Raw genomic sequence first — 25738 nt, 5'->3', positions numbered from 1 at the left:
CAAGTGACAATGGGTTTGTCAGAATGTAACCCAATCGTAAGCTGAGGAGCACCTACACAGACTAAAGAAAGTAATTAATTAGTCTTGTACTTACAGGACACACCAAAGACTTACCTGTGCACACGCTTCTTCTGGTGCCCGTGCAGAGACTGAATACAATGTAGCAAGATCCAACTTGTGAGTAGGAACCTTTTCCAGAGAATGAATAATTGCTGGTGCTAGATGGGTGCTTTGACCTTGAGTTCTCAACCCAGCCAGCAATAGTCTTGGTCTATGAGTAGTGCGGCTCTTTAGGCTAGCTGGAAATTTGATGAAAGCATGAGGAAACCTTTCTGACAGCAGCCTTAGGGCACAATTGAGAGATCCTTGGAGTAATGGTTGCACCGTAGAACTGAGGCGTCGGCCAATACTAGCAGATGACCTGTGTCCGGCTGCGACTATCTTTTTCATTGCTGCTCGAAAGTGACACAATTTTATCTGTTGTAAAAATTGCATAGTCTATTAGATTAAATACAATTCATTCATATTTACAAGTATGAAGATACAAAAAACTGTTTACTGCACAAGTTTTATAAAAGCAGAAATTCTTTTATTACAGGTCTACATCATTTAGTAAAACACTTACAGTAATTGTAGACACATCTATCAGAAGCTTGTGTTTGGAAGAGTAGATTTGTGGGTATTTGCTTCTGAGGGCAATTAATGCAGATTCAGCACAGAGTGACTTTAGATCAGCACCACAGTAGCCAACAGTCTGCTCTGCTAAGTAATGCAAAAGGCGCTTACTTAGAACTGGGACCCAACTTTTGGTGTGAATCGTTAATATTTGCAAACGTGCCTGTTGAAGAAAAGGGCAATTAAGATAGACGCACTGTAGTTATGTATACAAAGACACAAGTGAAATCTGAAAAATATGGGGAAAAGTAATGCAGAGGTGTTTTGAAACTGCATAGGCTTCTAGTAAGAGTTAAATTGAAATAAAATGATTTGTAAATTCTTAAAACACTATCAATTACTACTGATTTCACAAAACCTTTCCCACCATTAAAGTCAATATCTTTGCCAATATAGCCACAAACTACAGGACCTAAACAATAACAGTTTGAAAAATTATACCACAGTCTTCACATTATGTCCTTGTATAACTGATAAAGCCACTGGATGACAAAACATCTACAAATGAAGATACCCAGATGTTGCACATGTCTAATTTTTCATCCTGTCAGTATTGTATACCATTTATGTACAACTATATTTGTAATGGATGAGGTACTGAAGACAAACTGGTGGTTTCTTAGAGTCACAGAATTCCTAACATCATGACAACTTGGAGTGATGTCTAACATTACGTACTATATTATGATTTATAATCATACTTCTTACAACTCCAGAGTTGTATTGATTCAGCAAGAACACATAAAAACATTCTGCTGCTCAACCCACTCCTCCAATACGTTAAAAATTAGTTCCCTTTAATTTAAGCCACTAAAGTGTCATGCCCATATGACACACTACCTATTCAACATAAAACTGGTAAACAAGTTGAATGACCTGAGTACTGGTACAGTGAAAGCAAACTCCAAGCAGGGCATTCAAAAATATATATGACAGGACTACCATATCAGTCGGTTGTAGGTTAAGAGGCAGGACCAACAGCTGGAGCTCACCTCCCAAACACAAATATGTAAATTTCCAATTCCATTAGGAAGCTTTATTTTATGAAGAGAAATAAAGAAAGAGATAAAAAAGATAAAGGTGCAAAAGTTTTGGTTACTTTGATGGATTTAGAAAAGGTAAATGATAGGAGAGGTATATGAAAGTGATCATGCATGAATGATGGTGAAAGTGTTTCTTTTTTTGGGTCACCTTGCCTCGGTGGGAGACAGTCGACTTGTTAAAAAAAAAACGATAGGATGGATAGAGAAGCAATGTGGCAGACGTTACAAGTGTATGGAACAGGTATCAAGTTACTAAATGCTGTAAAGTTTTTATAAGGATAGTGAGTAGGTTGGTAGACAGCAACCACCCAGGGAAGTACTACCGTCCTGCCAGATGACTGTGAAACAAAAACCTGTAACTGTTTTGCATGATGGTAGGATTGCTGGTTTCTTTTTCTGTCTCATAAACACGCTAAGATAACAGGGATATCTTGCTACTCCTACTTACACTTTGGTCACACTTCATAGACACGCACATGCATATATATATATATACATACATCTAGGTTTTTCTCCTTTTTCTAAATAGCTCTTGTTCTTTTTATTTCTTCTATTGTCCATGGGGAAGTGGAAAAGAATCTTTCCTCCGTAAGCCATGCGTGTCGTATGAGGCGACTAAAATGCCGGGAGCAATGGGCTAGTAACCCCTTCTCCTGTATACAATTACTAAAAAAGAGAAGAAGAAAAACTTTATAAAACTGGGTTGCTTAAATGTGCGTGGATGTAGTGCGGATGACAAGAAACAGATGATTGCTGATGTTATGAATGAAAAGAAGTTGGATGTCCTGGCCCTAAGCGAAACAAAGCTGAAGGGGGTAGGAGAGTTTCAGTGGGGGGAAATAAATGGGATTAAATCTGGAGTATCTGAGAGAGTTAGAGCAAAGGAAGGGGTAGCAGTAATGTTAAATGATCAGTTATGGAAGGAGAAAAGAGAATATGAATGTGTAAATTCAAGAATTATGTGGATTAAAGTAAAGGTTGGATGCGAGAAGTGGGTCATAATAAGCGTGTATGCACCTGGAGAAGAGAGGAATGCAGAGGAGAGAGAGAGATTTTGGGAGATGTTAAGTGAATGTATAGGAGCCTTTGAACCAAGTGAGAGAGTAATTGTGGTAGGGGACTTGAATGCTAAAGTAGGAGAAACTTTTAGAGAGGGTGTGGTAGGTAAGTTTGGGGTGCCAGGTGTAAATGATAATGGGAGCCCTTTGATTGAACTTTGTATAGAAAGGGGTTTAGTTATAGGTAATACATATTTTAAGAAAAAGAGGATAAATAAGTATACACGATATGATGTAGGGCGAAATGACAGTAGTTTGTTGGATTATGTATTGGTAGATAAAAGACTGTTGAGTAGACTTCAGGATGTACATGTTTATAGAGGGGCCACAGATATATCAGATCACTTTCTAGTTGTAGCTACACTGAGAGTAAAAGGTAGATGGGATACAAGGAGAATAGAAGCATCAGGGAAGAGAGAGGTAAAGGTTTATAAACTAAAAGAGGAGGCAGTTAGGGTAAGATATAAACAGCTATTGGAGGATAGATGGGCTAATGAGAGCATAGGCAATGGGGTCGAAGAGGTATGGGGTAGGTTTAAAAATGTAGTGTTAGAGTGTTCAGCAGAAGTTTGTGGTTACAGGAAAGTGGGTGCAGGAGGGAAGAGGAGCGATTGGTGGAATGATGATGTAAAGAGAGTAGTAAGGGAGAAAAAGTTAGCATATGAGAAGTTTTTACAAAGTAGAAGTGATGCAAGGAGGGAAGAGTATATGGAGAAAAAGAGAGAAGTTAAGAGAGTGGTGAAGCAATGTAAAAAGAGAGCAAATGAGAGAGTGGGTGAGATGTTATCAACAAATTTTGTTGAAAATAAGAAAAAGTTTTGGAGTGAGATTAACAAGTTAAGAAAGCCTAGAGAACAAATGGATTTGTCAGTTAAAAATAGGAGAGGAGAGTTATTAAATGGAGAGTTAGAGGTATTGGGAAGATGGAAGGAATATTTTGAGGAATTGTTAAATGTTGATGAAGATAGGGAAGCTGTGATTTCGTGTATAGGGCAAGGAGGAATAACATCTTGTAGGAGTGAGGAAGAGTCAGTTGTGAGTGTGGGGGAAGTTCGTGAGGCAGTAGGTAAAATGAAAGGGGGTAAGGCAGCCGGGATTGATGGGATAAAGATAGAAATGTTAAAAGCAGGTGGGGATATAGTTTTGGAGTGGTTGGTGCAATTATTTAATAAATGTATGGAAGAGGGTAAGGTACCTAGGGATTGGCAGAGAGCATGCATAGTTCCTTTGTATAAAGGCAAAGGGGATAAAAGAGAGTGCAAAAATTATAGGGGGATAAGTCTGTTGAGTGTACCTGGTAAAGTGTATGGTAGAGTTATAATTGAAAGAATTAAGAGTAAGACGGAGAATAGGATAGCAGATGAACAAGGAGGCTTTAGGAAAGGTAGGGGGTGTGTGGACCAGGTGTTTACAGTGAAACATATAAGTGAACAGTATTTAGATAAGGCTAAAGAGGTCTTTGTGGCATTTATGGATTTGGAAAAGGCGTATGACAGGGTGGATAGGGGGGCAATGTGGCAGATGTTGCAAGTGTATGGTGTAGGAGGTAGGTTACTGAAAGCAGTGAAGAGTTTTTACGAGGATAGTGAGGCTCAAGTTAGAGTATGTAGGAAAGAGGGGAATTTTTTCCCAGTAAAAGTAGGCCTTAGACAAGGATGTGTGATGTCACCGTGGTTGTTTAATATATTTATAGATGGGGTTGTAAGAGAAGTAAATGCGAGGGTCTTGGCAAGAGGCGTGGAGTTAAAAGATAAAGAATCACACACAAAGTGGGAGTTGTCACAGCTGCTCTTTGCTGATGACACTGTGCTCTTGGGAGATTCTGAAGAGAAGTTGCAGAGATTGGTGGATGAATTTGGTAGGGTGTGCAAAAGAAGAAAATTAAAGGTGAATACAGGAAAGAGTAAGGTTATGAGGATAACAAAAAGATTAGGTGATGAAAGATTGAATATCAGATTGGAGGGAGAGAGTATGGAGGAGGTGAACGTATTCAGATATTTGGGAGTGGACGTGTCAGCGGATGGGTCTATGAAAGATGAGGTGAATCATAGAATTGATGAGGGAAAAAGAGTGAGTGGTGCACTTAGGAGTCTGTGGAGACAAAGAACTTTGTCCTTGGAGGCAAAGAGGGGAATGTATGAGAGTATAGTTTTACCAACGCTCTTATATGGGTGTGAAGCGTGGGTGATGAATGTTGCAGCGAGGAGAAGGCTGGAGGCAGTGGAGATGTCATGTCTGAGGGCAATGTGTGGTGTGAATATAATGCAGAGAATTCGTAGTTTGGAAGTTAGGAGGAGGTGCGGGATTACCAAAACTGTTGTCCAGAGGGCTGAGGAAGGGTTGTTGAGGTGGTTCGGACATGTAGAGAGAATGGAGCGAAACAGAATGACTTCAAGAGTGTATCAGTCTATAGTGGAAGGAAGGCGGGGTAGGGGTCGGCCTAGGAAGGGTTGGAGGGAGGGGGTAAAGGAGGTTTTGTGTGCGAGGGGCTTGGACTTCCAGCAGGCATGCGTGAGCGTGTTTGATAGGAGTGAATGGAGACAAATGGTTTTTAATACTTGACGTGCTGTTGGAGTGTGAGCAAAGTAACATTTATGAAGGGATTCAGGGAAACCGGCAGGCCGGACTTGAGTCCTGGAGATGGGAAGTACAGTGCCTGCACTCTGAAGGAGGGGTGTTAATGTTGCAGTTTAAAAACTGTAGTGTAAAGCACCCTTCTGGCAAGACAGTGATGGAGTGAATGATGGTGAAAGTTTTTCTTTTTCGGGCCACCCTGCCTTGGTGGGAATCGGCCGGTGTGATAATAATAAAAAAAAAATAAGTGAGACTCAGGGTAGCATATGTAGGAGTGTGGAAATTATTTTCCAGTAAAAGTAGGCCTTAGAAGAAGTAAATGCTAAGGTGTTGGGAAGAGGGGTGGGATTAAAGTATACAGAATCAAATACAAAATTCTCCACGGGAAAGTGGAAAAGAATTCTTGCTCCGTAAACCATGCGTGTCATAAGAAGCAACTAAAATGCCAGGAGCATGGGGCTAGTAACCCCATCTCCTGTATCAATTACTAAATTTAAAAGAGAAACTTTCGTTTTTCTTTTTGAGCCACCCTGCCTTGACGGGATACGGCCAGTTTCTTGAAAGAAGAAGAAATACAAAATGGGAGTTGACAGTTACTTTTTGCTGATGATGCTGTGATTTTGGGAGATTCTGAAGGGGTTGCAAAGCTTAGTGGACGAGTTTCAGAGGGTGTGTAAAGGAAGTTGAAAGAGAACATAGAGAAGAACAAGGTATGAGGGTATTAAATGAGTTAGGTAAGGAAAAAATTGGATATAAGATTGGAGCTGGTATGGAAGAAGTGAATGCATTCTGATATTTGGGAGTGGATATAGGGGTTTGATATATAAAGGACAAGGAAAACCATAGAACTGATGAACGGAAAAAGGTGGGTGGTGCATAGTGGTAACTGTGAAGCATGGGTTGCGAATATTGCAGCGAGGAGGAGGCTGGAAGCAGTGGAGATGCTGTGTCTAAGGAGGGAAGGTAGGGTAGGGGTCATCCTGGGAAAGGATGGACGGAGGAGATGGGTTTTGTGTGCTAGGGGCTTAGACATACAGCAGGCAGGTGCACGTACGTGTACGTGCGTGTGCGCGTGTGTGTGTGTGTGTGTGTGTGTGTGTGTGTGTGTGTGTGTGTGTGTGTGTGTGTGTGTGTGTGTGTGTGTGTGTGTGTGTGTGTGTGTGTGTGTGTGTGTGTGTGTGTGTGTGTGTGTGTGTGTGTGTGTGTGTGTGTGTGTGTGTGTGTGTGTGTGTGTGTGTGTGTGTGTGTGTGTGTGTGTGTGTGTGTGTGTGTGTGTTAGATAGCAATGAGTGGAGAGAAATGGTTTTAGGGACTTGAGCTGTTTGAGCGTGAGCAAGGTAATATTTTCTGAAGGGATTCAGGAAAACTGGTTAGCCAGACTTGAGTCACGGAGGTAGGAAGTATAGTGCCTGCACTCTAAAGAAGGGGCTTGGGATGATTTCTGCTTAAAGTGACATCTAAACTGTCATATCAGCATGCCTCTGGCAAGACAGTGACAGTGTGAATGATGATGAAAGTGTTTCATTTTCAAGTCACCCTGCCTTGGTGGGAGATGGCCACTGTGTTAAAAAACAACACACACATATATATAGTGTTGATAAGTTGCAGTTTTTCTAGGTAGTAGGCTGGTAGACAGCAACCGCTCAAGGAGGTACTACCGTCCTGCCAAGTGATTGTAAAACGAAAGCCTGTAATTGTTTTACATGATGGTAGGATTGCTGGTGTCTTTTTTCTGTCTCATAAACATGCAAGATTTCAGGTACGTCTTGCTACTTCTACTTACACTTAGGTCACACTACACATACATGTACAAGCATGTATATACACACCCCTCTGGGTTTTCTGCTATTTTCTTTCTAGTTCTTGTTCTTGTTTATTTCCTCTTATCTCCATGGGGAAGTGCAACAGAATTCTTCCTCCATAAGCCATGCGTGTTGTAAGAAGCGACTAAAATGCCGGGAGCAAGGGGCTAGTAACCCCTTCTCCTGTATAAATTACTAAATTTGAAAAGAGAAACTTTTGTTTTTCTTTTTGGGCCACCCTGCCTCGGTGGGATACGGCCGGTTTATTGAAAGAAGCAGAAGTTGCAGTTTTATAACTGTCGTACAGGCATGCCTCTGGCAAGACAGTGATGGAGTAAATGATAATGAAAAATGTTTCTTCTTTTCGGGTCACCCTGCCTTTGGTGGGTAACGGCCAATGTGTTAATAAAAAAATATGAAGTCAACAAGAAGTGGCAGTCTCAGGGCATTGCCCAGGAAGGAAGTGGATAAAAACTAAATATTAACACCATAAACTATCTTCCCCATGAAGGACAACTAACAAAATTACTTTTTCATGAGCAAAACTCATGTGCACATTGCCATTACAAAAATTAAGATTACACATTCTATTATACTGTACCAGTCCAGTCTCAGAGTGCCCTTTGAATGCTTCCTGGTTATTCTCAGCCACCTTCTTACAAGATGTACTGCAGAAATTTTCTTATTACCTTATTTGTAGCCAAATATATATTTAAGTTAATGTAGCCTAACCTAGCTTAAAATAAAGAAAATGGTATTAATAAGGTTACAGTAAATGCTAAATGCTAAGAAAATTTATGTTGGCACCTTGTAAGCAAATGAACATAATGAAATAAAGATGGGCTGACTGTACAGTACATTAAGATGATGTTCTGGCCAACAGTAGCTCAAGTATCAGTCCATCAAATATTGTTCAAGTTAACACACTGGCCATTTCCCACCGAGGCAGGGTGACCCAAAAAGAAAAAAAAATACTTTTATCATCATTCAATACTTTCACCATCACTCATACATAATCACAATCTTTGCAGAGGCACTCAGATATGACAGATCAGAAGTCCATCCAAACTGTAAATATCCTAAACCCTCTTCTTTAAAGTGCAGGCATTGTACGTCCCATTTCCAGGACTCAAGTCCGGCTAACCGGTTTCCCTGAATCCCTTCACAAAATATTACCCTGCTTACACTCCAACAGCTCGTCAAGTCCCAAAAACCATTCATCTACATTCACTCCTATCTAACACGCTCATGCATGCTTGCTGGAAGTCCAAGCTCCTCGCCCACAAAACCTTCTTTATCCCCTCCCTCCAACCTTTTCGAGGACAATCCCTACCCCGCCTTCCTTTCCCTACAGATTTATACACCCTCCATGTCATTCTACTTTGTTCCATTCTATCTAAATGACCAAACCACCTCAACAACCCCTCTTCAGCCCTCTGACTAATACTTTTAGTAACTCCACACCTCCTAATTTCCACACTCCAAATTCTCTGCATAATATTTACATCACACATTACCCTTAGACAGGACATCGTTGCCTCCAACCACCTCCTCACTGCAGCATTTACAACCCAAGCTTCACAATCATATAAGAGTGTTGGTACCACTATACTTTTGTACATTCCCTTCTTTGCCTCCATGGATAATGTTTTTTGTCTTCACAGATACCTCTACACACCACTCACCTTTTTATCGCCATCAATTCTATGGTTAACCTCATCCTTCATAAACCTATCCACTGACAAGTCAACTCCCAAATATCTGAAAACATTCACTTCTTCCATACTCCCTCTCTCCAATGTGATATGCAATTTTTCTTTATTTAATTCGTTTGATACCCTCATCACCTTACTTTTATGTATATGTTCACTTTCAACATTCTACCTTTACACACCCTCACAAACTCGTCCACTAACCTTTGCAACTTTTTTTTAGAATCACCCATAAGCACAGTATCATCAGCACAAGGTAACTGTGTCAACTCACATTTTGTATTTGATTCCCCATAATTTAATCCCACCCATCTCTCCAACACCCTAGCATTTACTTCTTTTACAACCACATCTATAAAAATATTAAACAACCATGGTGACATTACACATCCCTATCTAAGACCTACTTTTACCAAGAAGTAATCTCCCTCTCTCCTATATGCCCTAACCTGAGCCTCACTATCCTCATAAGAACTCTTTACAGCATTTAGTAGCTTACTACCTACTCCATATACTTGCAACACGTGACATAGCTCCCCTATCCACAATCATATGCCTTTTTCTAAATCCATAAATGCAATGAAAAACTTTCCTACCTTTATCTAAATACTGTTCACCTATATGTTTCAATGTAAACACTTGATCTACACATCCCCTACCCACTCTAAAGCCTCCTTGCTCCTCTGCAATCTTACTCTCTGTCTTACCTCTAATTCTTTCAATAATAACCCAACCATACACTTTACCTGGTATACTCAGTAAACTTATTCCCCTATAATTTTTACAATCTCTTTTGTCCCCCTTCCCTTTGCATAAAGAAGCTATGCATGCTCTCTGCCAATCCCTAAGTACCTTCCTCTTTCACACATTTATTGAACAAAAATACCAACCACTCCAATACTACATTCCCCCCCTGCTTTTAAAATTTCTGTCATGATCACATCAGTTCCAGCTACTTTACCCCTTTTCATTTTATGTAATGCCTAGTGCACCTCCCCCACACTCACATCCTGCTCCTCTTCACTCCTAAAAGATGTTATACCTCCCTGACCAGTACATGAAATTACTGCCTCCCTTTCTTCATGGACATTTAAAAATTCTTCAAAATATTCCCACCATCTACCCAATACCTTCAGCTCCCCATCTACTAACTCCCTTACTCTGTTTTTAACTGACAAATCCATTCATTCCCTAGGCTTTCTTAACCTGTTTATCTCACTCCATAATTTTTTCTTATTCTCAGCAAAAATTTTTGACAGTGCCTCTCCCACACTTTCATTTGCTCTCCTTTTGCACTCTCTCACCACTCTCGTCACCTTTCTTTTATTCTCCATATACTCTGACCTTTTTATATCACTTCTGCTTTGTAAAAACCTCTCATAAGCTACCTTTTCCTCTTTTATCACATTTTCTCATATCTAGGCCCAAATTTACCACTCGTAGCTTATCTGAGTGAGCTGAGCTCATAGCACTGTACTACAGGACAGACACTGGCTTCAAAGCTGTTATATAACAGAACTCGCACCGTAAGGATTAACTAAATTTGTAGGTACATACTGTACTTTACTTATAATAATTTTTTATTTTCCAAGAAGATGCACAAGTGTTACAAAAATGGCTTAACAAGTTGTTTTTTCACTGCATGGAAGTGCTCTTAATTATGCAGAGAATTCCAGGCAAACTTAAGCTAAGAGTAAAATTAATGAACCTGTATATTTTATCACAAAAAAACAATAATATATATATTCTAAAACATTTTATACAATAAACAATCTTTTGCTTGATACCTTTATCTTGCACTACAAACCTTCAGGGATGGAAGAGGGAAATTGAATTCTCGATCAAATCGCCCAGGCCTCCGTAGGGCTGGGTCGATGGCATCAATTCTATTCGTAGCCCCTATTACAACAACTTCTCCACGGGAGTCTAATCCATCCATGAGAGCTAAAAGTGTAGATACAATACTGGAATGGATTTGATCTTGTCTAGTAGAGCGTACCGGAGCAAGTCCATCAATTTCATCGAAAAAGATTATAGAAGGGCGCATCTGATAAGCCTGAAACAGTGGTTCTATATTTTACTACTGTATACGATGGTATGAGTAATAATAAAAAAATACAGCAAAATTTGTCTCCCATATTCTCATACACATTTATACACTAATAGAGGAAATGACCATGACACCTACCAATAGGTTTGTGGCTACTGCTTCCTCAAGATTTTTACAGAAAATACTGGAGAGGTGGCACTTAGTGCAGAAGAAAGGAGCTTTGAAAAGGGAATTGTCAAATACAAGAGGAAAGAGTAGCTACTCTAAATTTTTAGAAAAAGTTTGTTGAAAGGCAAAATATAAAGAAAAAATATTCTAGAGAAAACAGCACATTAAGAAAAGAATATGTGAGAAAAAAGACAGATAATACAATTATAGCTTAACAATGCAGACTGTACAATACAAAATGAAATGCATAAAGTGAATGAGTCTGTTTAGGTTCCAGAGTATCATTAGTAACTGCAGTGTTCTGCTGATATTTTGCTTGCAAATGCTTTAAGATCTCCATGGGGAAGTGGAACAGAATTTTTCCTTCATAAGCCATGTGTGTCGTAAGAGGCAACTAAAATGCCGGAAGGGGCTAGTAACCCCTTCTCCTGTATATATTACTAAATTTAAAGGAGAAGCTTTTGTATTTCCTTTCTGGCCACACTGCCTCAGTGGGATACAGCCAGTTTGTTGAAAGAAGTGCAAGTGCTTCAGGTGACATGTTTGGAATAATATTTCTACTTCCTTTGCCTTGCTTGACTTCCTTTCCCCAATCATACATTGATCTCCATATGAAATATATCATATGCTAATCATATTATATAATTTAATTAATAAAGGTTTGTGGATGAGTTTAGGAGGGTCTGTAAAGGTAGAAAATTCAAAGTGAACATAGCAAAAAAGGTGAGTGGTGCATTGAGGTATCCATAGTGACAAAAAACGTTATCCATGGAGGCAAAGAAGGGAATGTACGAGAGTATAGTGGTACCAACACTTTTATATGGGTGTGAAGGTTATTAATGCTGCAGGAAGGAGAAGGCTGGAGGGAGTTGAGATGTCATGTCGAAGGGTAATGTGTGGTGTAAATATTATGCAGAGAATTCATAGTGTGGAAAATAGGAAGAAGTGTTGAGTTACTAAAAGTATTAGTCAGAGGGCTGAAGAGGGGGTTGTTGAGGTGGTTTGGTCATTTTGAGAGAATGGAACAAAGCAGAATGACTCGCAGAGTGTATAAATCTGTAAGGGAAGGAAGTCGGGGTAGGGGTCATCCTTGTAAAGGTTGGAGGGAGAGGGGTAAAGGTGGTTTTGTGGGAGAAGGGCTTGGACTTCCCACAAGTGTGGGGGCATGTTAGACAGGAGTGAATGGAGACGAATGATTTTGATGACCTGACGAGCTGTTGAAGTGTGGGCAGGGTAATATTTTGTGAAGGGATTCATGGAAACTGGTTAGCTGGACTCGAGTCCTGGAAATGGGACATACAATGCCTGCACTTTAAAGGAGGGGTTTAGGATACTGGCAGTTTGGAGGGGCATCTAAACTGTCCTATCTGAGTGCCTCTGCAAAGACAGTGATGATGTATGAGTGATACCTGGAGTAAACCTGGAGGGGGTTTCGAGGGTAAACACCCCTGTGGCTCCGTTTGAGACCAGGCCTCGTGGTGGATCAGGGTGCCTGTCCAGTTCTTTCTTGAAGACAGCCACAGGTCTATTGGTAATCCCCCTCATGTATGCTGGGAGGCAGCTGAACAGTCATGGGCCCTGGACACTTATTGTGTTGTCTCTCAGTGTACTCGTGGTGCCCCTGCTTTTCATTGGGGGAATGTTGCATCTCCTCCTTACTTTCATAGGGAGTGATTTTCATGTGCAAGTTTGGAAGTAACCCCTATAGGATTTTCCAAGTGTATATTATCATGTATCTTTCTCGCCTGCATTCCAGAGAACACAAATCAAGGGCCTTCAACCGTTCCCAGTAATTTAGGTGCTTTATCATATAGATGTGTGCTGTGAAAGTTCTTTGTACACTCTCCAGCAGTATTCCAGCCTAGAGAGAACAAGTGATTTGAAGAGAACCATCATGGGCTTGGCGTCCCTAGTTTTGAAGGTTCTCATTATCCATCCTATCATTTTCCTAGCAGATGCAGTAGATATACTGTTGTGGTTTTTGAAGGCGAGATCCTCTGACATTATCACTCCAAGATCCTTCACATTACTTTTTCGCTCTATTGTATGGTTAGAATTTGTCGTATACCCTGAAACAGTTTTAATTTCCTCAAGTTTTCCATATCTGAGTAGTTGAAAGTTCTCTTCATTGAATTTCATATTGTTTTGTGTGGCCCATTTGAAGATTTGGATGATGTCCGCTTGGAGTCTTGGGGTGTCTTCGATAGAGGTCACTGTCATGGCAATCCGAGGGTCATCCAAAAAGGAAGACATGGAGCTATGGCTTACATCTCTATGCCTGATATGAGGATGAGGAATAGAATGGGAGCAAGTACTGTGCCTGGTGGAACAGAGCTTTTCACCGTAGCTGCCTCAGACTTTACTCTGTTTACTATTACTCTGTGTTCTATTTGTCAGGAAGTTATAGATCCATCTACCAACTTTTCCTGTTATTCCTTTATCATGCATTTTGTGTGCTATTACACCATGGTCACACTTGTTGAAAGCTTTTGCAAAGTCTGTGTATACTACATCTGTATTTTGTTTATCCTCTACAATATCCAGGACCCTGTCATAGTGGTCCAGTAGCTGGGACAAGCAGGAGCGACCTGCTCTAAACCCATGTTACCCTGGTTGTGTAACCGATGGGTACCTAGGTGGCTGGCGATCTTGCTTCTTAGAACCCTTTCAAAGATTTTTGGTATGGGATGTTAGTGTTATCGGTCTGCAGTTCTTTGCAATTGCTTTACTGCTACCTTTGTATAGTGGGGCTATGTCTGTTTTTTAAGTGGGTGTGGGATGACCCATGTCCATGCTCCCTCTCCACAGAATGCTGAAGGCACACAACAGGGGGTTCTTGCAGTTCTTGATGAACAGAGAGTTCCATGAGTCCAAGCCTGGGGCAGAGTGCATGGGCATGTCATTTATTGCCTTTTGAAAGTCTTGTGGTGTTAGGATAATATCCAAGATTTTTGAAACGATCAAATTTTGGGTCTCGTTCATAAAGAATTCATTTAGATTGTTGACCCTTAGTCTGGGCAGCGGCTCACTGAGCACCGAGTTGTATTGGGACTTTATAGCATCTCATTCATTTCTTGGCTGTCATCTGTGCAAGTCCCATCTCGCCTAAGCGAGTCTTGTCTCCTATAAGATTCCTTCAACTTAAGTTCGATATTTGCAATTTCACTGACTAGTGGAATACACAAGCAGGATTGACGATACAAGGAATGCCTGTGTACAACATCGCAATTCACACAACCATTTAATTAACTACAGAAACTCAAGACTTATCGCCACAGAAGACAACACTCAATACCGAAGAATCCTGGAATCATCGCTTATCTCTATAACCAACAATTTCAACCAGAACAATGGCTTCTATAACATAGCTGAACCACTTGCCAAGAAACTTCTTCATCGCTATCCCACATAAGAACATAGAACACTGCAGAAGGTCTGCTCACAACTTATCCAATACCCCTGCCAAGCTACCCAAGATTTTAGACTCTATAACCCCACCCGGTAGATCATCAGATGCAGCATTCTCCACCTGACCTCAACATTCTGAACCTGACTATAAATACTCACGTACCTTCCACCCCAGGTAGATCTGTTTGTGACTTGAAAAAGCCCACTGTGTGGGCGAAACATTGTCAATAAAGGATCACATTAAACTGCATATGTGTTTATGTTTCCATTGTGTCGGTATTTTATACCATTTATTTTCACTGACTAGTGTCTCCTTTTGTATTTCAAATATATTGGGCCCTCTCAGCAGCTCCTTGACCCTTCGCCTTCATCTGTATAGGGGGCGTCTCTCTCTCTTTCTAGTTTACAACATCTCTTTCTTTTTCTTAATGGAATGTGCCTCAAGCAGATCTCAAGAACCTCAGTTTTTTTTTCTAGGCAAAGGTTCGGGTCCGTGTTGTTTAGGATATCTTCCCAGCTTGTTTCATTTAGGACATGAATGACTTGTTCCCATTGTATGTTTTTGTTACTAAAATTGAATTCTGTGAAGACACCCTCATGACTGATCACATTTTGCTGGTCAGGAGCCCTGTGCATACATGTCTGTACCTCTATTATGTTGTGATCCGAGTGTATTGTCTTTGATATGGTTATATTACATATTAGATCGTTGCTGTTAGTGAAGGTGAAATCAAGCTTATGCTCTAGTCTTGTAGGTTCTAATATTTGCTGGCTTAGGGTGAATTTGGTGCAGAGATTTAATAGCTCGTGTGTGTGAATTTCCATCTGAGCTGCCTCCTGGGGTGATCTCTGCTAAATTATTATTTGCTACACTCCTCTATTTTAGATGTCTCAAGTTGAAATCTCCTAGTAGCAAGATGTTTGGGGCAGTGGTCAATTTTCAAAAGCTGCTCCCGGAATTGCTGGGAAGTTGCATCTGGAGGCTTGTATACAACCACAATGATAAGGTATTGGTTTTCAATCTTTACCGCCAAAACTTCAACTACATCATTTGAGGTGTTTGGTACTTCTGAGCAAATGAGTGACTCTGACATACAGGTCAACCCCCCTTTGTCGCCTGTTTAGTCTGTCGCATCTGAATAGGTTATAACCTGGAATCCATATTTTGTTGTCAAAATGATCCTTTATATGGGTCTCTGTAAAAGCTCCAAACATTGCATTTGACTCTGCGAGCAGTCCCTTGATGTAATGAATTTTGTTTGTTGACAGCTTTAGACTCTGTATATTTGCAAAGACAAACGTCATTATATTGATGGAATTTAGGGGGGGTTTATTTGGTGGCTCTAATATCTGTTGTTCTGGAGTGAAGACCAATGGACTGTGCCTCTGCTCCAGAAGTGTTTTCAGTTGGTGTAAGATTACTGTCATTTCTTGCCAGTCTTTTTTCTTTCCTGGCACTAAAAAACCTCTTTCTCTGGAGAGGTTATGGCTCCTCTCTTTTGTTTCCCATAGTCTGGCTGATCTGTGTCTTCTTGTCCCCTTTAGATGATGTGCCTGGTAGTATACGCTGTAGCATTTTTCTTTCATGGAGTGATGAGTGACACATTTCGGGGTGAAATAAGTTACAGGGAAGGGGAGTTGCATCTTTCTGTTGTCATGTGGGTGTGGCATTTTTTGGGATGGTCAGAGGTGCATGTCCCACCTGTTTTACCACTGAAGGTGAAAGTTTGAATGATGATTAAAGATTCTTTCTTTCTTTTTGGGTCACCCTGCCTCGGTGAGAAATGGCCGACACGTTAAAAGAAAAAAACATGAAAGGTAGATAATACACTAAAATGACATGTAATGGAAATAAGTGAAAAGAAAATAGGACTGAATAAAGAAAACAGACTGACACATTAAAAGAATAACAAAATATTTTGGCAAACTTCAAAGAACTAATAAGCACATGGATAATGAAATACGTGCATAAAAAGTCAATATACATACAGTGTAATGCATACCCAAATAGAAATATGCACATGTAGTATAGTGATCACATCTTAAATCAAGATTGAAAGTCAAAAAGACATGGAAGAAAATGCATTCCAGAGGTAACATACATGAATTAACAACAAACTGATACCATGTCATCTTTTCATGTGCAATAAGCAGCAGCCACATCAAAAACAAATCCAGAATGGGCTGGCAAGGTTTTCAGTGGTAAATATCTGAAAAGGGCTCAAAGAAGTGCACTAATGCATGATACAAATACTGTACTAGATCCTTTAAATGTTTATACATATAACATTGATTACAAAGGGATTCCATGAGCATAGCTGTATTTGTTGAACTAAAAATATGTAAATACAGGAATAAATCTCAATACCAGAACTGAAGCAATTCACTTTAACCCACAATTTGGAGAGAAAATGTTAGGTGATACTAATGTCTTTTCTGGACTTGATAAAATGCCCAGGAACAGACTGAAATGTTATCAGTTTCCACCTTGTGGGTTAACACTGAAATATACATAGAAAAAATTACACTAACACACAAAATATAATAATAATGAATCATCACCTGGTCAAACAAAAGTCTCAGCTGTCTCTCTGATTCTCCCACCCACTTGCTAAGACAATCAGCACCTTTACGCATGAAAAAGGCAACTTTTCTTCCACCAACACTGCATTCATTAGCAAGTGCTCTTGCCATTAGTGTTTTTCCTGTTCCTGGAAGGAGAGAAAAGGTATTGAGAAATGTACCATATAAATAATCTAAGAGAATATAATATTACTTAACCCTTTCACTGTCGGTCCTGCAATATTGCAGCTTGGAAGCCAGTATCGGTCCCGTAATACTATGCCAAAATTCTAGTGGCTTCAAATCTAGCGGGAGAAAGATGGTAGACCCACATGTGAGAGAATGGGTCTGCATGGTAAGTGTGCACAATACAAAAAAAAACAGTGCAATGTGGGAGTGCTAATTCAGTACGCCTCATGCCAAGCAGTAAAGAATAATCACTCTCCAGTGAATCGGGACTCTTTCTTTCCCAGGTGATAGTTCTAACACAGATTAAAGTGTCAGAGAAGATGAATCTCATGGTTTGAGGAGTTTGTGACCAAAAGCAATGCCCAGGATACCAGAAACAGTGCTGAAAACCCAGACAACCATCAACCTTCCACCTTTGGTGCTGGGCCATCTCATTTATGTCCACTTGTACCACAGCAAAAGAGGAAACTCATATTTTCCCATGTCTCAAAGAATAAGTAAATTTATTCGGTATAAACAAATACAGTTACATAGATTATCATACAAAGCAGCATAACCTAGGATAACCAAAAAAAAAAAAAAGTCTAAGTGATGTATTTCCATGTGGGTGGTGGTGAAGACAACATGACTGATGGGGAAGACAGTGTGGGTCATGGGGAAGGCAGCATGGGTGGTGGGGAAGGCAGCATGGATGTGTGTAAAAAGTTTTGCAAACAATATAAAAACAATACTTGTGCAGTTATAATGTTGCATACAATGAGTGGATATACATATGTATACATCATGCATTATATTGGTCTCACAGACCACAAAAGTTACTTGAAATAATAAATATTAGTAAAGAAAAGAAAAAATAGAATAAAAGTGAAAATATTACCGAGCGAGCAGCAGTCGCCTATGTTGCCATAAGCGGTTCACTTTCTGTCAACTTCATGCCTCTATATCTCAGTAAGTACTGATAGCAATTTTTCTGTTCTTTTAAAACAATCAGAAACATATTCTTATGATTTTGGCAAGAAATTTTTTTTTTTTTTTTTAATATTTTTCGACACCGAGAGCAAGTATGTGATCAGGGGCTTCAACAGTGAAAGGGTTAATGAAAATTTATTTTAAGTTTCAAACTAAATGCAAGTATTTCTCTACAAATAAGGTTAAATTATTATTATAATTATTATTACTGATATAAATGTGTTTCCTCTAGGATCACCCAGCCTTAGTGATGATATAATAATAATAATAATAATAATAATAATAATAATAATAATAATAATAATAACAATAATAATTTCTCCATGGGGAAGTGGAACAGAATTCTTCCTCCATAAGCCATGTGTGTCATAAGAGGTGACTAAAATGCCAGGAGTAAGGGGTTAGTAACCCCTTCTCCTGTATATATATTACTAAATTTAAAAAGAGAAACTTTCGTTTTCCTTTTGGGGCCATCCTGCCTCAGTGGGATACGGCTGGTGCGTTGAATGAAGAATAAGTCGTCATGGGGAAGTGGAAAAGAATTCTTCCTCCCTAAGCCATGCATGTCATAAGAGACAACTAAAATTCACGAAGGAAAGTGCTAGTAACCATTTCTCCTGTAAACATTACTAAATTTAAGAAGAGAAACTTTCATTTTTCTTTTTAGTTCACTCTGCCTCAGTGGGATATGGCCGATGTGTTAAAAAAAAAATAATAATAAAAGAGAGGTTTGTGATATTGGCTGATTGAAAAGACGTCTAAACTGTCATATCTGGACACCTCTGCAAAGACAGTGATAAGTGTGTGAATGATGGTGAAAGCGTTTCTTTTTTAGGGACACCCTGCCTCGGTGGGAGATGGATGACGTGTTAAAAAACAAATACATGTAACAGATAACAGATAATAATAATGTTAATTATTATTTCCTTAATTTGCTTTAATTATTAAATTTTTTTAAATACAGTGGTACCCCGAGTTTCGGTCACCTCCCAACTCGAACAATTATGTAAGTGTATTATTGTAAGTGCTTTTGTAAGTGTATTTTTGGGGGTCTGAAATGGACTAATCTAATTTACATTATTCCTTATGGAAACAAATTCGTTTGGTAACAGCACTCGAACAGCCTTCTGGAACAAATTATGTCTGAAACTCGGGGTTCCACTGTACAGCCTCTCCTCACTTAACGCCCAAGTTGCACTCCTAAGAGTAGGTCAGTAAGCGAATTGGTCGTTAATCCATAAACAGTCCAAAAGTATATACAAGTTCACTACCCCAGTGCCCAGAATATTTTGAAAAATAAAAAAATAATTTTCCTAAGTGTTATGGGATAAAAAAAAAATTAGGGTCAGTACTTACAGAGATACGAGGCCAAGAAGTTGGCACTGGATACTCACGTGACAACAACATCGAGTCCTGCTGCTTGCAGAAGTGTTGCCAATATACCTTTTTATCTACTTTTCATATTATTTTATATAATTTTTATGGTCTGATAATTACAATTTATAGTAGTTCTTGCCATTTCATAACCAATCTTTGTTCTGACACTAGTATTAAGTACTGAAATTGTACTCAAATTGTCACAAACATACTGACAGAAGGACATTTACACCTGCCTTGGCCATTTACTATTGTCTTGGAATATATACAAAGTATTTATAGGTTATTTTTATATAGCCAGAATTGAGTACTGGAAATTAGATAGTACAATGCCTGCACTTTAAAGGAGGGGTTGGGATACTGACAGTTTGGAGGGATATGTTATAGTATATCTTTATACGTAGTATATGCTTCTAAACTGTTGTGTTCTGAGCACCTCTGCAAAAACAGTGATTATGTATGAGTGAGGTGAAAGTGTTGAATGATGAAAGTATTTCCTTTTTGGGTCACCCTACTTCAGTGGGATATGGCCAACGTGTTGAAAAAAAAAAAAATTATAGGTCCCAGCAATGTTTTGGATATGTGGAAGTAAACAACAACACAATGTAAAGATGGAGTAGGAGGAGGAGGAGGAGGGAGGAGGAGGAAGGAGGAGGAGGAAGGAGGAGGGAGGAGGAGGGAGGAGGAGGAGGAGGAAGAAGGAGGAGGAGAAGGGGAGGAGGGAGGAGGAGGGAGAAGGAGAGAGGAGGAGGGAGGAGGAGGAGGGAGGAGGAGGGAGGAGGAGGGAGGAGGGAGGGAGGAGGGAGGAGGAGGGAGGGAGGAGGGAGGGAGGAGGGAGGGAGGGAGGGAGGGAGGGAGGGAGGGAGGGAGGGAGGGAGGAGGGAGGGAGGAGGGAGGGAGGAGGGAGGGAGGGAGGAGGGAGGGAGGAGGGAGGGAGGGAGGAGGGAGGAGGAGGAGGGAGGAGGAGGAGGGAGGAGGAGGAGGAGGGAGGAGGAGGGAGGAGGAGGGAGGGAGGAGGAGGGAGGGAGGAGGGAGGGAGGAGGGAGGAAGGGAGGAGGGAGGGAGGGAGAGAGGGAGGGAGGGAGGAGGGAGGGAGGGAGGAGGGAGAGAGGAGGGAGGAGGGAGGAGGGAGGGATGGAGGGGGGGGAGGGATGGAGGGGGGGAGGGAGGGAGGGGAGGGAGGGAGGGGGGGGAGGGGGGAGGGAGGGAGGGAGGGAGGGAGGAGGAGGGAGGAGGAGGGAGGAGGAGGGAGGAGGAGGAGGGAGGAGGAGGGAGGAGGAGGGAGGAGGGAGGGAGGAGGGAGGAGGAGGGAGGGAGGAGGGAGGGAGGAGGGAGGGAGGGAGGGAGGGAGGGAGGGAGGGAGGAGGGAGGGAGGAGGGAGGGAGGAGGGAGGGAGGAGGGAGGGAGGGAGGAGGGAGGAGGAGGAGGGAGGAGGAGGAGGGAGGAGGAGGGAGGAGGAGGGTGGAGGAGGGAGGAGGAGGAGGGAGGAGGAGGGAGGAGGAGGGAGGAGGGAGGGAGGAGGGAGGAGGAGGGAGGGAGGAGGGAGGGAGGAGGGAGGGAGGGAGGGAGGGAGGGAGGGAGGGAGGAGGGAGGGAGGAGGGAGGGAGGAGGGAGGGAGGAGGGAGGGAGGAGGGAGGGAGGGAGGAGGGAGGAGGAGGAGGGAGGAGGAGGAGGGAGGAGGAGGAGGAGGGAGGAGGAGGGAGGAGGAGGGAGGGAGGAGGAGGGAGGGAGGAGGGAGGAAGGGAGGAGGGAGGGAGGGAGAGAGGGAGGGAGGGAGGAGGGAGGGAGGGAGGAGGGAGAGAGGAGGGAGGAGGGAGGAGGGAGGGATGGAGGGGGGGAGGGATGGAGGGGGGGAGGGAGGGAGGGGAGGGAGGGAGGGGGGGGAGGGGGGAGGGAGGGAGGGAGGGAGGAGGGAGGGAGGAGGGAGGGAGGGAGGGAGGGAGGAGGGAGGGAGGAGGGAGGGAGGAGGGAGGGAGGGAGGAGGGAGGGAGGAGGGAGGGATGGAGGAGGGAGGGATGGAGGAGGGAGGGATGGAGGAGGGAGGGAGGAGGGAGGGATGGAGGGGGGGAGGAAGGGATGGAGGGGGGGAGGGATGGAGGGAGGGGGGGGAGGGAGGGAGGGAGGGGGGGGAGGGAGGGAGGGGGGGGGGAGGGAGGGAGGGGGGAGGGAGGGAGGGGGGGGGGGAGGGAGGGAGGGGGGAGGGGGGAGGGAGGGAGGGAGGAGGGAGGGAGGGAGGAGGGAGGGATGGAGGAGGGAGGGAGGGAGGGGGAGGAGGGAGGAGGGAGGAGGGAGGGAGGGAGGGAGGGAGGGAGGAGGGAGGGAGGGAGGGAGGGAGGGAGGAGGGAGGGAGGAGGGAGGGAGGAGGGAGGGAGGGAGGGAGGGAGGGAGGGAGGGAGGGAGGGAGGGAGGGAGGGAGGGAGGGAGGGAGGAGGGAGGGAGGAGGGAGGGAGGAGGGAGGGAGGAGGGAGGGAGGAGGGAGGGAGGAGGGAGGGAGGGAGGAGGGAGGGAGGAGGGAGGGAGGGAGGGAGGAGGGAGGGAGGAGGGAGGGAGGAGGGAGGAGGGAGGGAGGAGGGAGGGAGGAGGGAGGGAGGAGGGAGGGAGGAGGGAGGGAGGAGGGAGGGAGGAGGGAGGGAGGAGGGAGGGAGGAGGGAGGAGGAGGCAGCGTACAGTGGACCCTCAACCAACGATATTAATCCATTCCAGAGAGCCTGTCCTTAGCTGAATTTATTGTTAGCTGAATTAATTTTCCCTGTGAGAAATAACGGAAATCCAATTAATCAGTTCCAGACAGCCAAAAGTATTAAAAAAATCATTTTTTTCATGAAATATACATTTCCCTACAAAGAAAACAATGAGACATGCACAATAACTACATAAATAAATGCTAATATGACACCTTTATTGAAGAGTACTGATGAGTGATGAGACACTGTTTTTCTTGAACACTCTGGGATTTTAAGAGTGATACATGAGTAAAGGCTTCACTTTGCAATCCCCACTAGTATTACAACAAAACATGAGAATTAGCCTGTCTTTCATAGGCTTATGTCCTGGGAGTGCTTTTTCCTCCTGAGTAACGTAGGTCCTGTTTGGCATTTTCTTCCAGAACAGGCCTGTTTCATCACAACTGAAAACTTGTTAGGGTTGGAATTTTTCAGCTTCGCCATGCCTTATCACACTGTGTATACCACTACGATTCTTAAATCTCTCAAACTAACCTTTGCTGGCCTTAAATTCACCAATATGAGCACTAGTTCCAGGCATTTTTTCCTGTTCACCTGGGTGTAAGTCGACTGGTGTGAGTCGCATCCTGGGGGACAAGATTAAGGACCCCAATGAAAAAAAGTTAGACAGCCCTCGATGACACACTGACTTTCTTGGGTTATCCTGGGTGGCTAACCCTCTGGGGCTAATTGCTTCTCGGTAATTGTTTCTCGTTAAGCCACACCAACAACACTCTCCACATCTTCGAGTAGTAGAGCTGATGGTGGTGTAGCAGCAGCAGCAGCTGACCATGGTACAGCAGCAGCTGACTGTGGTGCAGCAGCAGCTGACCATGGTGCAACAACAGCTGGTGGTGCAGCAGCAGCTGATGGTGGTGGTGCAGCAACAGCAGCAGCTGATGGTGGTACAGCAGCAGCTGATGGTGGTACAGCAACAGCTGACGGTGGTGCAGCAACAGCTGACGGTGGTGCAGCAACAGCTGACCGTGATACGATAATATTTCAATAGTATTTCTGACTCTTTTTGCCACAGGGTTGGCACTAGAAGCTTTCTATGGGTCCATGGTGGCTTATTTAGCAGTTACAAGCACTAAAAACAATGGAATAATACAAAATATATCACATGTATCCGTGAAACCATCCGCCCTGGCTTGTAAACAATGGCACATTATGTAAAGTAAAAGGACACAAGTGCAACTAATGTGACATTTATTGTGGCAACGTTTCGCTCTCCAGGAGCTTTATCAAGCCATTACAAACAATACATGGACACAGAGGGTATATAAAGGCTCAGAGTGAGGTGAATACTAGTGAGGTACCATTTCGATGTTCACTAGTGGTAGTAGTAGTAGTAGTAGTAGTAGTGGTAGTGACAAAAGTAATACAATATGGTAGAGCAATTAATTCGTACATGAGTAAAAGGATATAAAAGCTATTACTTGGGTAACATAAAAATAGGTTGGACAAATATAAACTGGAATGAGGCAGCTTGTTTCAGTGTTCACTCTCTGTGCTTTGTGTAGTATAACAGGAGAGACTATGTGATGGCAGGGTTTACTGTTTTCAGGAGGATTCTTGCTAAGACTTCGGAGATGGTGAAGCTGCCGTTGTTTTGTTTAATTGTATTCGAAACAGCGATCAGTGCTGATTCAAGGCACTTGCGTGTGCGGAAATTAGTTTCTTTGATCACTAATTGGGCGTCTCTGAATTTCATAAGATGATTGGTGGAATTTCGGTGTTGTACACAGGCGTTGTTTAAGTTGTCGTTCCTACATGCGTATATGTGTTCATTGAGGCGGGTGTCGAGGTTTCTTGCTGTTTCACCTACGTAGATCTTGTCACAGCCTCCACAGGGTATAGTGTAAACTCCTGCATTGACTGGTTCGTGGTGCTTGGGTTTTGTCCTGGTTAGATCCTTTATTGAAGTGGTAGAAGCGATGGCGACTCTGGTGTTAGCTTGTGAAAGTACTTTTGAGACGTTTAGTGCAACCTGGCTGTTGGGAAGAATTATAACTTTGTTGGGAGCGGTGTTGATGCGTGGAGAATTGATGATCTGAAGAGCTCTTTTCTTGCAGTCTTTGATGAAAAAAGAAGGAAATTGTAACTCAGTGAATGTTTGGTGAATGTAAGTACATTCCTCGTCAAGAAACTCAGGACTACAAATTCGGTATGCTCTTAGGAAAAACCCGATGATGATGCCTCTTTTGGTCTTGGTATCTTGACTGGAATAGAAGTGTGTGAGATCATTTTTATTGGTGGGTTTCCGATAAACTTGAAATCTTAGGTTGTTGTCTACTTTGTGAATGAGGACGTCGAGGAAAGGTAGCTTGTCATTGGACTCTTCTTCTAGTGTAAACTGAATCGCTGGTTCAACTGCGTTGAGCCTTGCCTGAAGATCCCGTACATCAAAACGTTTTGGAGTTATTACGAGGACATCGTCCACGTAACGTAACCAAGTGACGCTTGAAGGGATGATGTTGGCGAAGTGTTCGGACTCTAGGTGTTCCATGTATAAGTTGGCTAGGACGGCACTTATTGGGGACCCCATTCCCATGCCGTAGGTTTGTTTGTAGAGCTTGTTATTGAAGGAAAAACAGTTGAAGTTAACACAGAGTTCAATCAAGTCAACAAAATCTCCGGGAGGTAAAGGAAGATTAAGGTCCTGGTTGACTTTACGTCGTAGAACCTCGATGGCTTTTTTGGTAGGTACTTTTGTGAAGAGGGAAGTCACATCCAAACTGCTTAGTTTCTTGTTACGGATGGAGAGGTTACGGATGCGGTTGAGAAGGTCGCCTGAGTGTTTAAGATGAGCGGGGCTGATGGTCCCCAGAAGGCAGGAAAGATGTTTGGCAAGAACTCCGGCTAGTTTGTCTGGGGACCATCAGCCCCGCTCATCTTAAACACTCAGGCGACCTTCTCAACCGCATCCGTAACCTCTCCATCCGTAACAAGAAACTAAGCAGTTTGGATGTGACTTCCCTCTTCACAAAAGTACCTACCAAAAAAGCCATCGAGGTTCTACGACGTAAAGTCAACCAGGACCTTAATCTTCCTTTACCTCCCGGAGATTTTGTTGACTTGATTGAACTCTGTGTTAACTTCAACTGTTTTTCCTTCAATAACAAGCTCTACAAACAAACCTACGGCATGGGAATGGGGTCCCCAATAAGTGCCGTCCTAGCCAACTTATACATGGAACACCTAGAGTCCGAACACTTCGCCAACATCATCCCTTCAAGCGTCACTTGGTTACGTTACGTGGACGATGTCCTCGTAATAACTCCAAAACGTTTTGATGTACGGGATCTTCAGGCAAGGCTCAACGCAGTTGAACCAGCGATTCAGTTTACACTAGAAGAAGAGTCCAATGACAAGCTACCTTTCCTCGACGTCCTCATTCACAAAGTAGACAACAACCTAAGATTTCA

At 42.6% G+C, this 25738-nt stretch overlaps 1 protein-coding gene across 5 annotated transcripts in view; it reads right to left on the bottom strand.

The window, feature by feature from the left end:
* The window catches only part of LOC128696996 (ATPase family AAA domain-containing protein 2), a 257949-nt gene that overhangs the window by 86653 nt on the left and 145558 nt on the right, over positions 1-25738 (bottom strand). For all 5 annotated transcript variants that reach the window (XM_053788480.2, XM_053788483.2, XM_053788481.2 and 2 more), the window contains 4 exons: positions 17053-17201; positions 10672-10920; positions 626-838; positions 115-477 (listed from right to left, as the gene is read on the bottom strand). In XM_053788480.2, the coding sequence (XP_053644455.2) occupies positions 115-477; positions 626-838; positions 10672-10920; positions 17053-17201 (974 nt within the window). The remainder of the gene's footprint in view (positions 1-114; positions 478-625; positions 839-10671; positions 10921-17052; positions 17202-25738) is intronic.

Source organism: Cherax quadricarinatus, chromosome 49 (assembly GCF_038502225.1).
Source record: "Cherax quadricarinatus isolate ZL_2023a chromosome 49, ASM3850222v1, whole genome shotgun sequence".
Classification (NCBI taxonomy): Eukaryota; Metazoa; Arthropoda; class Malacostraca; order Decapoda; family Parastacidae; genus Cherax; species Cherax quadricarinatus.
This window is presented reverse-complemented; position numbering and strand designations above follow the sequence as displayed.